Genomic DNA, 13,478 nt, shown 5'->3' with positions numbered 1-13,478 from the left:
TGCTGAGCTCTTTCTACCTCATGCGCATCAAAAGGGCCTCTGAAATTTAAATGCATAATGAATAGCTCGTTTTGCCTTGGTAATTTAAATAGCATTCATGCCTGGAGGATTACAGTCCTCACAATCCCAGATGCCCCCCGCCCCTCCTCCCCCACGGCCCTCTCTCCTCTCAGGAGTTCATGAGAGACAGAAAGCACAGATTTTTAGTTCCTACAAAAGACAAAGGCCTATAGGGAAAAAGAGAAGATAGCTGTGAGAGGAATGAACAGGTGGATCATTTTGAGAAGTGTTTATTCGCCTTTTCTTTCTCTGAGGTTTGGTTGACATGACTGTTTATACCCTTGGATACTCCTGGCAGCATCCTACATCATCTTAGGGTCTGTCCGGGCATTTCTGAGTCTTCCAAGCAAATAACAATCTTAGCACTGCTCTGCAAAACACTGCTGTACACTTGGATGTCTCAACAGAGCCATGCTGTTTGATGAAGATACACGTGGACATCCCATCTAGCTGTTCTGAACACATCGGAGGTGGAGACATGTCTGAGCAAAGCTCCATGTGTGGCTTATACCATGGTGAAACATGCTCTGATCACTAAGGCGCATCTTGTCGTTACTGCATGATCATGGAGCAGACTCTTAACAGGATCTAACGTGCCCCATCAGCTTGAATGACAATTGCACAGTCAGGGTTGGTCCCAAAATCCTGTCTGCTGTAGGCACAGTATTGGGACTAAGGCTTAGTGCCGTGGGCATCTCCTAGATGTCAAGAAAACTTAAAAAATTCCTCTGGCCTGGAAGCCTCTGATCTGAGAAAATAAACCAATAAATTAATTTCCTAATCCAAAATGTACTTTAGAGAAAGCTGCATCAGATACTTGAAAGGACTAAAAATAGGAAACTAGCAAGGATAAAGATTCAACAAGGTCAAATCTGTTGTTAAGTCCTGAACCTTGACTCTTCCCAGCAGATGGGTAACAACTGCCAATTCTGTTGTATAAAGCTATAAGACCATGCTATCATCTAAGGGCATGTTCACAGCAGACTTTTTTTAAGCATCAAATTTAGAGCTGCAGGGAGTGTACAGAGGAAAAAAACAACTATATGCTACATAAATCTGAGAACATTGATATTAAGAATATTGTAGAGCAAGTAACAGGTAAAATCAGATTAATATTTCTCCCCTTTGGGACAGTCTAAACTATCCATATGAAGTTAAAGCAAATACACTAAAATAGTGGAGAAGAAAATTCTTTCAGGTCACCAAGACCTGACTGCACAAGTAGATGAGAGAGGGACTTGGGGAGGGGACAGAGAAATTTATTGCATGTAGACACAACAATCCTGTAGTAGATCTCTCCTTCCCTACAGGAGGACCCTTCTTGCTGATGAAGAACTAGCTTTTTTTCAAGTCATTGCAGACAGCCAGGAGCCATGCAACGAGAATTTAAATAGCTTACATGCCTGCAGGATTATATTCCTTACAATCTCAGATGCCTCCCCACCCCTCCTCTCCCACAATTTTGAGTTTGGACCTATCTGTATCAGTAGGTCAATGAACAGGAATGGGAAGCAAGAGCCATCAGGGACTGAGCTAGGTCTTGGATGCCAGGCTAGGTCAAAGGGTGTCATGAAATTCCCACCTCATTTTGTCCACTGAAGTTCTCAGGGTTATTGGAGGGGCCTGGGATGTTTTGTGCCTTTTTCTTCCAGATACCACAAAAGCATCTGACAGGAAACCCAGCTTAAAACCATTTCTCCACCAAAATTGAGAAAGGAGGGCTGGCTACCTCAGTCATACCACATTCCCTAGACTGATTACATCCAGTCAGATCTTCTACTTATCATCCATAGATCTGAAATGACAGTCAGCAGTATGTTCAGCATCCCCAGGAGGCAAGTCACTCCTACATCAAAGCCAGAGATCAAAAGTTTGTCAATGCAAGAATGGTGCAAATGGATGCAAAAAGCTGGGTGATGGTATCTGTCATTCCTAGTACTTCACATCATTTTGACGTGACATCATAAAAGCTAACCTGAGCTGTGATGAATCTCCAGAAGTAGATCCTCAGGTGTCAGAAGATTCTTTAAACCTGAGTCTGTAGCTCCTTCCATGACTGGAAGAGGATTACACTTCTTTTCTTTTTGTCCTTTTTTCTCCTTTTTTTTCCCTGAAATGAGGAAACCCACAGGTAATTTCACCAGTAAAACTCTGGACTTGTAATAAAAGATAATCACTAACACTACTGGAAATACTTCATCTGATATGTCTTAGGTTCACATATTATCTTTATGAGACAGGTTGGTGAATTCAGTCATACTGTCAAGAAATATGCCCAGGTCTCTCTCCTCTTTATCGTTTCTAACCCATAAGCTTTCACTGTTTGGACATAGCAATAAATTCTTAATTTCCAGCCTTGTGCTTTGTATTTCATCCCACCTCTAACACTCAGTACTAAAAAACTCTTAACGCTGTGTATTGGCCACACTTCCCACATTTGCCACATCAGCAAACTCAGCCGGTACGTGGCAGTCCTTGTGTCACGATCATTAGCAAACACAGTCAAAATCATCGGTTTCCCAAACGAATCCTGAACCCAATGCACGGCCTTGGCCCAAAAATTTGCTCCCAGCGCCATCTATTGATACCCTCCCGCCGAAGTGGAAGGCAACACCCTCGCTCAGTCACCGCACGCCCATCAACTGTATCGTACACACTTTACCGAACAAGTTATATATATTTTTATTATTATTATTATTATTCAATAGCAGCAACACTGGGTTAGGCATTACAAAACATTTGATGAATTAGTGTTAAATTTTGCCTCAGTTTCTAATTAGCCCTAGTCTGCTTTCCCACAGAAATAAAGATGAAATACTGATGGGAGTTGCCCGGATGATGACTTTTGCCGTTTCTTAGCGATTCTGGTATCTTAGAGATCCTGGAGCTCTTCTCCATACATCATACTAGCCCTAGAGGGTTATTTGCTGGTGGGTTTAAGTCCTTATTAGTAGATCTGCAGCTTGGCATGTCACAATTCCCATTCTGCTGGGATGGTTATTTTATCTTTCAATTTAAGATCATTCAGCGCTTAGATTTTGCTTCCTTTTTCTTTGTGGAAATTCCTTTTCTATATACCCACTCCTGATGAACATTCTTCTCTCCCTGATTTCTACAATGCAAAGGAAAGGATAGCTCTGATCTAGACAGATATGATCTAGAGGTATTTAGGCAAAACTTGGACTAACGGCAGCTTCCAAATCTTACCTTTAAAAAAGCCTTTTCATGATGTTTTCAGCTCCATCAGTGCTGCTGTTCTACCTTTCAGGCAGCATTACTGTAAGTAATCTACCTATTCCTGTACTGCAGAATAAATGCAAACAAGCAGATTTTAATTATCAAAAGTTTCCATGATGTATCTACGCAACTCTCATCAGGGAGAAAAGGTGAAGGACTTCGCATTTTGGAGTATTTTGCTGATGTCCTACACAAATCACTACTCCCACACATCTTCAGTGTGTTACCATTGCAAATGCAAGCTGACTGAAATCAGAAGAGACAAAATATGTGTTTATCAATAATACTAATAAAACAAAGAATACAAACAAAAATGCACTTTAGTCAGGAAAATTTATTGATTTACTTCCTGATCAGTAATCTGTGTTTGGGGACCATGCATTTCCAGGGATTAACTTCAGAAGTTAGTCTGTTCTTACCTGTTTCAACCTGTTGGTCCCAGAATTTGCAGATACATTTTGTCAAGTGCAGAACAAAGCAAAAAATGAACAATTCCTGCCTGTCTTCTGTCCCCATTAAAACACTTCATAAACCCAACAGAGATAAAGTAAAATCAAAAAATAGTTATTCTTTTTTGTGATATAGAAAAATTCAGATTAGGAGGAGCCATACAGAGGTCATGTGTCCCGACCTCCTGGCCCAGCAGGACTGCCTTTGACATTAGATTGGGTTACCCGGGGCCTTGTCCAGGCAAGTTTTTAAAATTTCAAAGGATGGAAATTTCACCACCAGTCTAGAGGATTTGCATTCAGTGCTTAACCACTTATGATTTCCAACATTCACACTCACAAAGTGCATGGAACTCGCATGTACTTTACTTTCCCTGACCGCTCCTTTTTAACGGAGGAGTGGGAGGAAATGGCAAGTAATTTTGTTCAACCGCTACATCAGGAGCTAGTCAGAAAACTGTTGCACAGATCTACTCTTGAGCAGAAGTGGCAGCATTTCCTCCTAATCTGAGGGGGAGACAGATCTACTGGGCTGACTTTGCCCCCCCCCCCCCCCCCCCCCCAAGGTCCTTGTAAGGACAGCAGAACAAATCTTGCACTTGCAGCTGAGAACCGCAACTCTGCTCTGGTCATCCGCAGAAAACTGCACTCACATATATGAATTACTAATAGATTAATCTTACTCCCCGTTACTCCATCTCCTACGAAATTTCCATGAGAGAGCAGAGATAATTTGATGATCTCGCCCATGATTATGCAGTAAGTGGTACTCAAGCCGTCTGTTATCACCTGGACAGGCAACTCTTGACAAGGGTGAGATTTCACCTACTCATCTTGGCTTCTCAAATTAGCCAGATGGATCCAACAGTAATCCTGAAGCGGTGGATGTAGCCCATCAGAAGATTCAGCTTTTCCTCTCTGGAAAGGAGGAGCAAGAAGTAAGGAATCTTCTTGCAAACATTTTCTCAACAGAACATCCCCAAGGGGATCAGTGCCAAAGTTTTCACTGATAGAAAGTGGTAATTTTAGCACAGATGTTATGGACTTCCAGATTAAACACTGCTTTCATCCTCTCACACAGAAAATCCTGTAATAGGACCTCCTAAATCCTGCTTGGTTTAGGTTTAAAAATGAGTCAGTGAGGCATTTATCTGGAACCCATTTTTTTAGTAAGACAGTAAATAAACCTACTACTGTTCAACTCTTGCAAGTTACTGAAGCAGGAAACAGCTTGCTGCACAGCTAAGAATTCACAGCAGAAAAACACTTCGCATCAGCGGGTAAGGGGAAAGCAGCTGGGGTGGGACAAGATGCCCTTTGCACCCACAATCCTAGTATCAGAGGCACTGGCACAAAGGCCATTAGAAGTAACTCAGCAGAAAATTCTCCTGGTCTCAAGTGTAGACATGTATCAACAGTATGAGCATGCATATGGGCTATTCCCTGAAGGAAAAAATACCTCCATTCATAATTTCTCTTTATGTTTATGCATCAATCCCTCAATTAAAAAAAAAAACTTATAAAAAAAGCAAATGGTTGGAGAATCCCTAATTGATTTGAAACTGAAAGGCTGCTGTGCCACAGGCAACATTCTGTGCCAAAACTTTTGCAGTAGCATAACACTGAGAAGAACTTGACCAGAGCTTTAGGCAGCATTTTGCATGTTTTGGGTACAAAGATGTTCTACAAGAGGCATCCCTATCATCCTTTCACTGAAACACAACTGTAGCCTGTGACCACTACTTTAACCAATTGTAACAGAAACATATGGCTGATCATCTAGCAAGAATCCTTCATTAAAAAGTTAAAAACATTTTGCCTAATAAATCTCTCACAGACACAAGTTGTCCATAGGTTTCCTTAAGTGATCTCCTACTGCCAAGAATAAATGAAGGACTTCTGTCATCCAAAATAGCCAAGGCACCTCCAGGACCGAAACCTACACAATGTGTTGGAAGGAAGTAAAAGACAACAAACCAAATTTAATACAAGTTAATAACCTGGTTGAAAAGAAAGCCTAAAGCCATCAGAAGAAGATTTTGGGATACGTCAGCTACAGCAGTCTTCTGGCTGTGAATGTGAGGTTCAGTAAATGGTCAGTATTGTCATTCTGACACCATTTTTTGTTACAGGTGAATTAAAGTAAACAACAACCTGTACTGGGTCTGAATACTGGTGTTTATTTACAAACCAACAAGATTTGAGCTTTTACCCCAGCTGATTATTCCACACACTCATCCACTCACGCCCCCAAAGCATTACGTTTGCTGGGGTCTCAACTCCCTTCCCAGCAGGGAGGTTTGCAGCCAGTGTGTTAAGGTCAGGCAGAAAACCATGTCCATGTCCCTTCACGCTGTACAGCTACCCACAGTTACCGGTCCGGGGCTGTATCAGTCAAGGTCCCAGGGCATCCCCCGGTGTTCTTCTCCACGTACCTTCCTCATCTCCAGGATCTTTTTTTTTTTCAGGTTTCCCTTCCTTCTAAGGCTACCTCCAAAATCCTTCTTTTTGGCACAACATCTACTTTCCAGAACACTCCAAGCCCCAATCAAAACAGTCTACATGCAGAAGTACAAGTCATGATCAGCCACCTCATCAATGGTTCTGTCATGTCTCATAACTGGAGAATTCAGAACAAAAATTTGGTTTAGTTCAGGTGTTATTAAATTTATAACCAGACTATATTGGCAGCAGCTAGCAAGTAGAAGGCTTGTTGTCCTGGAAAGCTCAGCCGCTGACCCATTCACCCCCACACACGTATACACTGAGTTATCTGTTGTCTGTCAGCATTTGCAAGTTAAGCTTTTCTTTTTGCCCACAAATGATAAAGAGGTCACATTGCTTGAAGGTCTACTATATTCCAACACTGCTCTTCGACAGACTGCTGCTGTGCCCACTCTCAAGATGTTGTCCCACAGCTGTTCCCGTGGAAAGACAGACTGCTGAACCAACAACGCTGTATCAGCAGTCACACTTCTGTCTTCTTGCGCTGCCTCCGTGACAAAATAGTCAGTAGGGATGGGGAAAAGATCAGGTGGGTATCCGAGATTATTGTCAGACAACAGGGGTTCAAAGGAACCAAGTGAGACTCCTAATGCATTAGAAGGAGACTACTAAAAAGGATAAATAGTTGGGCAGAATCTGTGGGAAGAATAAAGCAAAGTCATCATCTGGACAGGAAAAGGGAAAAGGTGGAGCCCAGGAAAACTGAAGTTCCAAGACCAATGCTGCTGCACTAAATCTTCGTCTGCAGAGATAATATATATCCCTCTGTCAGTCATGTCCCACTGACTAACTGACCCTGACAGAAGTAAAATTGTTATTATCCCAGCTATTACTGAGTGCGTATTATTTGCCCTTCCCACCACTTCTCTATTTTTCTCCAGTGGATACTCATTAAGACTGACCAAGTACCACAGACCTCTCTGACTCTGAATCCCTAGCCCTGCATTACTATTTATTAAAAATACTTTGGTTTCCTTTCTTGGAGCTCACGGATTTACACAAGTTCCTTCCAAAGACTCAATTTCTGAAATTTTGAATTTGAGTCAGGTATTGACATTTCAGAGTCCTCTCACAGGGTTAATAGAAGTCAACAAAAAAGACAAGCTATGTCCAATCTTTGAGGAGGCTGAAAACTGGACAAATATTTTGAAAGGAATTCAGAAACTACAAGGAGGGACTAAAAAAATTATATGGAAACTTAAAGTATCCCAAGGGATCATTTAGTCAATCTCCCCTTTTAAGAATATTGTTGGGAACTGCCTCCAGCTCCTTTGCTCTCTCATTATTAAGGGATCAAATCCACAGCTACAAAACCAACAGCCATGTTAGTTACTCCCTTTATAAACACATCACAAACATTTGTGGAGGGCATCCATCCACCTTCCAAGCTCATTCTGAAGGTGTTCAGCATGAACAATTTAAAGCAGACATTCAAAGCGTATTTCAAACAACGGGGTAAGGTCAAGTATTATTTCATCCATTAAATTTTCCATAAAAATGTACAGAAGAGTGACTGGTCTCCAAAGTTTATTAAAAATCAAAGAATAGAAAACTTTACATAAAAATATGTCAATTTTAGCTTCCACATAGTTGTCCACACAAAAAATTTAAACATGATTTTTTTTTAAACCTGTAGCACATAACCACAGTGATAGCCAGGCCAATTTATTTGGTTCACCATGACTGAAGTGTTACATGATACCACTTTTCAAATGAGTTTTGCTTTAAAATGGACGCTAGTATAAGACACCAACTAAAGCCTTTGAAGGCTCCTTAATGTAGTTATGCTCAATATTGCTAGTGTGTGAAGACTAAGCAGTACAGGCTCATGTAACAGCCCTTAGATATTATTTATGAATCAGCTCACAATTTTTAAAACTTTTTTTTTTTAAATTGTGATGAGTCTGGAGCATTAAGACAAACTTTTTGCAAACAGATATGCACTACTCTACTTTGGAATGTTGCCCTCTCTCCCCTCAAGGACCTGTTTGTGTTTGACAGATTCAGTAATAACATGAACTACTTCTGCTTCAAAGGCATACAGCATATTAAAAAGCTTCATGCTTGACACCTCATTTTAATATTCAGATATCAGTTTTAAAACCTTCTATATCTGTACACAGTATAGATGTCCTGTTAACAGGATTCTTCAGCTTTCTCTGCTAGTGGACTTACATAACTGATCTGTAGTTTTCTGTATAGCTTAAGAACTCTCATTAAAAAAAACAGGAAGTCAGAGGGCATGAGATGTGACCTACTCCCAGGACAACTGTGGTGCTTTAAAAACTCAGGGTTAGGCAGGATGTACATTTTTCAAAAAGTTAAAGACAGTGTTTGTCATGGCAATACACACTTGCATAGTATACCTGTATGCATCTGTAAATTAAGTGCCAGCCACTCATACTGTGTACAACACTGGGCTGTGCTCTCCTGCAATACATTAAAAGATACTTCTCATAATGCTTAGAGCAGCTGAAGTACTTTTTATATATTTGCTCTTAACAGAACTAATGCATACTGCTATACAGATTCCTTAATGGAATCAACATATTTCCTTTCTCCACATTCCTTAAGCCGGGTACCTCTGTTTAATAATGTTGTTTGAACCCAAACATTAACAGGTTACGTTACTAAAATGCATCAAAGCGTGTAGTTCACAGCTTTTTAATTTCACATCAGGACTTGAACCAACCTTTTTCCCCTCCCTCTCAAAAGTTTTACTCCTGGTACTACAAATGCTGGATTTGTTGTCTAGTTAAAGGAATAAAATTAAAACTCATTGGTCAGAGCAAGACGACTGATAGAGGCCAGACAATGAGCTAAAAAACACAGGGTCAAAATGCTTTGGAGCTTAATACCTTCTTAAAACCGTAAGCCAAATCGCACTTTCATTGTGAATCAAGAAGCCTCAAATATTACCAAATGTCATGTTTGTAACACTGCTCAGACAACCTGCCAAAACTATGAACCCAACTTAGATAATGCAACCTGGGAAAGGATCTGTAAATTAAAAAACCTCTTCCCCTTAAATATAACTTACATGACAATATGAAATTAAATTAAAAATTCCAAGTTATTGCACAAATTATACTTCCAATATTTACAGAGCAAAAAATTCTGAACTTCGAAACAAAAACAGGAGAGCAGCAAATTTACTTTTATGAATTCCGAACCTGATTTGCTGCAAAGAAAAAAAAAAAAAAAAAAAAGAATTCCAAGGGGCTGAAGTTTCCTTCACTTCTAAAATAAAAGAAAACAGAACCCACAAAGGAACAGATGTAGCCACAGCAAAAAAGCCACAGCATTTGTAAATGTCCTTGCAGTTCTAGTGTCAGAGCTGCTTCGGCACTGTATGAACCATTGTGGGAAGGCAGAAAACAAACTTCCACATTTAATAAGGCTTCACAGATAAGCACAACTACTTCTTGAAGATGGACTGAACCACCACACAAAGAAACATGCAAAGAAGTCAGCTGCAGATATTTGGCAACACCAATAAAACGATGTGCTGGACGCTGGTCTCCATCCCTCAAGTCGAGTGGCACTCACTCCATTTGTCTGAACAGGGAAGGTCATTTTGGCATCTGCCATTATCTGCTCAGACTAATGGGCAAACTGTCTCTGTGTTTTTTTCTTCTCCATATATTACGATTGTACTGGTGGTGTCCTCGGTTACCAACTGGTTGTCTCATGCCTCCACTGCTGACAGGGCTGTAGCTGTTGCCTTGGTTATGAGTTCCTTTCATGGAAAACTTCATTCCACTGTGCTGCTAAAAAAACACAAGATAAGCACTCAGTTTAGGCATACAAACAACTGAAACAAGGTACATATTACCAGTGGTATCTCCTCAACATACAAGTCATTCCCACAGAACACTGCTTGAAGCAACTAGTCCTTCCGTGCTTGTCTAATTTTAGCTGTGCAAGTCCAATGGCACTAACAGCTTAAAGAGGTGTTTTCTGAAGTAGATGTCCTGCAAATGAAATGGTGTAGATTTCAAAGCATCCTTAAAACCCTTGGATCTCAGTATGGAACACACTCCCTACACATCACCCTTATAAAAACAAAGACCTTCCACATTAAATACTGTGACAGTCATGTCTATTTTAGAGGATCTTAGCAAGAGCATGACCAAGTGAGATACTCAGTAAGACTTTCAGAAACATCATGGATAAATGTAAGGGCATGATCATATGTACTGATACATGCAAAGCACGAGTCTGCTCTGCCCATAATCTCACTCAGCTACAGGTAAACCAGTTGTGGCTTGTAAGGAGCTTGTAAATCCTACTGGTCTGATCGTACAGCTAGACAGCTCCTATACCATACCGCACATCCAGACTGAGGCAAAACAACTGAATGATCAGGAACATAGCATGACACTTGTTCTGGGGGAATCTCCAATAACTTGGAACAGAAACTGCCAAAAAGGTTTAGTGGCAGCCTGAGTAAACCTACCATACCATAAGGTACTACAGGCATCCCTATCACTTAGTGGCATACAGTAAGTTGGTTTAATGTGTATGTATTTAAAATGGGTGAAAGAGTTTCAAAAGATTAAATTGAAACAGACTTCCCAAATACTGATAACTTCAATACAAGCAACCTGACACCTGACAGCAATAACTTTAAGACAGACAACTGACTGCCTTTAACAAAGCTAATACATCTTTTTTGTCAACCCTAAGTGGTTAAACAGGAACACCATAAAGCTGACATTTGAGACAACTGTTTAGAATGTGAAATATCTGCAGCTACTTTAGTAACCTGTATTTCCAAACAAGTTTGGAGTAGAAAGAAATATGAGAACACCAAGCCATCATTACAGCAGTGTGCACAAAACCAAAACAGTTATTGAAGGCATAATTCCATAAGCAACATTTTACTGTCAAATTATAATTAGAAGAGACACTGAGCATACAGTAAAACAAACTGGTGAAGACTAGTATTAAGGGATAATTAAAGTTAACTGCAGGGTGGCAAAAAACCCTTAAACTGTTTTTTAATTTGTAAAGTGTGTCCTACAGCAACCTAATCAACCTTCAACATGCACCTTCTAGACTCCCAAGACAGAGATGCTAAGTGTAGACTACCAATGGTAAAATATTCAAGGACATACAGAAAAAGGGAATGCAAGCTGAGAATCCCTCATTCTTAAGAGACGCAACTACCCAAACCTTATTTATTGACATATGTTGCTAAAACATCTACTGGAAGCTATTTATGAAAGTCAACAACATGAGACTAAAAAAAATTTAGAGAATGTTTTATATTTTTGGCAAGTGGTCCTTCAAGCAAACACACCATCTTGTCACATCCTTGTGCAGCAAAGTCTTCTAGTTCAGGAAGTGTATATCTGACTCTCAATTATATAAGCAGACAATTAAGCATCTACATTAAATGAGGTCAAAATACTAAAAATGATCCTTCAACAGTCAAAACAGTCAAAACAGCCAGTCATTACAGTTACCCTCAACTATATGCTGAAAAAAAGACAGAGGAAAACTAGTTTTGCCACTGTACAACCAGAACAAAATTCTGACCAAGGAGCATACAAAGTCTCAGCAAGCCTATCCTCTTCAGCTGGAAACGTGAAAAATCTGGCAACTTCATCCTCATTTTGGCAATTCAGAAAGAAAATTACTGGGGGCAGGAAGGCAGGTCACCACAAGATCAGACAAGCCCCACAGCAAGTATGACAATTAAACATATCTACCTGTATCCTAAAAGAAGTTGTATTCCTGGTTTGTTCAGAAGGTAATCAAACTTCCAAAGAATGATTAATAAGCTAGCCAGAAAGCAATCTCTAGCTTGTCATGAAGCATCTAGCACTGTTTTTTAGGCCATCAAGATAAAGACTGTCAAACTGTCAAGAGCAGAATCTGAATCCATCTGTCTTACAACTCATCAGCAGACAGCAGGTACTTAAGGAAGTTGACTCAGGGACCTCTTAAGTCAGAGATGTTGCCTTTGTATTTACTAGTTCTCAACTAGATATTGTTTGCTCATTTGTTCAGATTTTTTAAGCCATAAGCTTTTAGCATCCTGCATCTTGTGCTATGGCATTTCACAGCTTAAATGAGCATCATGTTTAATTTGAACCTACTATCTGATGATTTTTTTCAGTTCTTGGAGTATTTAATTTCTTGTCATTCTGACTTTTCCATATACTGCCAATGACTACACAGACCTAGATCATATACCTCCTTATTTTATACTCCAGGTTAAAGAATCATTCATTCTTCACACAGAAGCAATTTCATATGTTTGACCACTGTTGCCATCCTTCCCTATTCTTCTCCCATTTGTATTATAACTTTCTTCTGATGTAGAAGGCAAAATTGTACTCACTGTTCATGATGAGGGACATACATGGATTTTTACATGATGTTTTCATTACTGCTCTTTATTCCTAATAATGTCTGAAATTTGGTTTGACACTCAATTCTCAGTAGGAAATCAAGAAAGCATTATCAAAGCAGTTTTCTGCAAAAACATCAAGATCTCATCTTTGCAAGAAACTGTCAGCCCAGGGCCTACCGCTCTTTACAAAGTTTAAAGTATTTCTCTCCCTCCTGACGCATCGCCTTGAAAGGTCCTGCACCCCTTCTCAGTTGGCCCTTAAGGAACTTAACACCACAAGCAAACTTCGCCACCCTTCATTCATTGCCTTTCAGATGTTAGGGAGCATGAGGCCCAGCACAAACTCCTGCAGGGCTTTCCTGGTGAGCTCCATTTACTACAAAAACTGAATCTTTGTTTCTAACTAGTTAATTCTTTACAAGAGGGCACACATCTTTCACTTAATTTCTTTCAGAATCTTTGGTAAAATAAGTTTTCTTCATATCTTTTGGAAATCCCAAGACGCTGTATCAAACAGCTGTCTCTGGTCCACACACTTCTGGATATTCACATGCTCAGGACTCACATAATCACCAAGAAATGGTAAGTCTAATCTGATGACGGCTGGAAAGAGATCAGATAATCAAAAAAGAAAGCCCTTCATCTGTGATACGACAGACAAATCTCTAGATGTTTTGACTTCTTTGGATCTATTTCTCTTGATAATCTCTCCCGTCATAGGGCTATTGATTCAACAACTGAATGACAGAACTGGATTGGTTTTGGTTTTTGTTTTGACAAGTCTGTTGAATTTGACCCTCTGCTAGATCTGGAGGGAAAATTTTTTTAAAAAAAATGCATTTAGACAAGCCCAGGGGTGGCAG

General features: G+C 40.0%; 1 protein-coding gene across 4 annotated transcripts in view; it reads right to left on the bottom strand.

Moving 5' to 3' along the window:
• Positions 1-7,761: 7,761 nt before the first annotated feature.
• Positions 7,762-13,478, bottom strand: part of TENT4A (terminal nucleotidyltransferase 4A) — a 62,606-nt gene continuing 56,889 nt past the window's right edge. For 2 of the 4 annotated variants that reach the window (XM_030041798.2, XM_030041800.2), the window contains one exon: positions 7,762-10,018. In XM_030041798.2, coding sequence (XP_029897658.1) covers positions 9,842-10,018 — 177 coding nt within the window. In that variant the 3' untranslated portion in view covers positions 7,762-9,841. Of the gene's footprint in view, positions 10,022-13,478 lie in introns of all 4 variants that reach the window. The other 2 variants (XM_030041797.2, XM_030041799.2) reach the window with 1 other exon arrangement.

The sequence above is a fragment of the Aquila chrysaetos genome, chromosome 18, assembly GCF_900496995.4.
Source record: "Aquila chrysaetos chrysaetos chromosome 18, bAquChr1.4, whole genome shotgun sequence".
Lineage (NCBI taxonomy): Eukaryota > Metazoa > Chordata > Aves > Accipitriformes > Accipitridae > Aquila > Aquila chrysaetos.
This window is presented reverse-complemented; position numbering and strand designations above follow the sequence as displayed.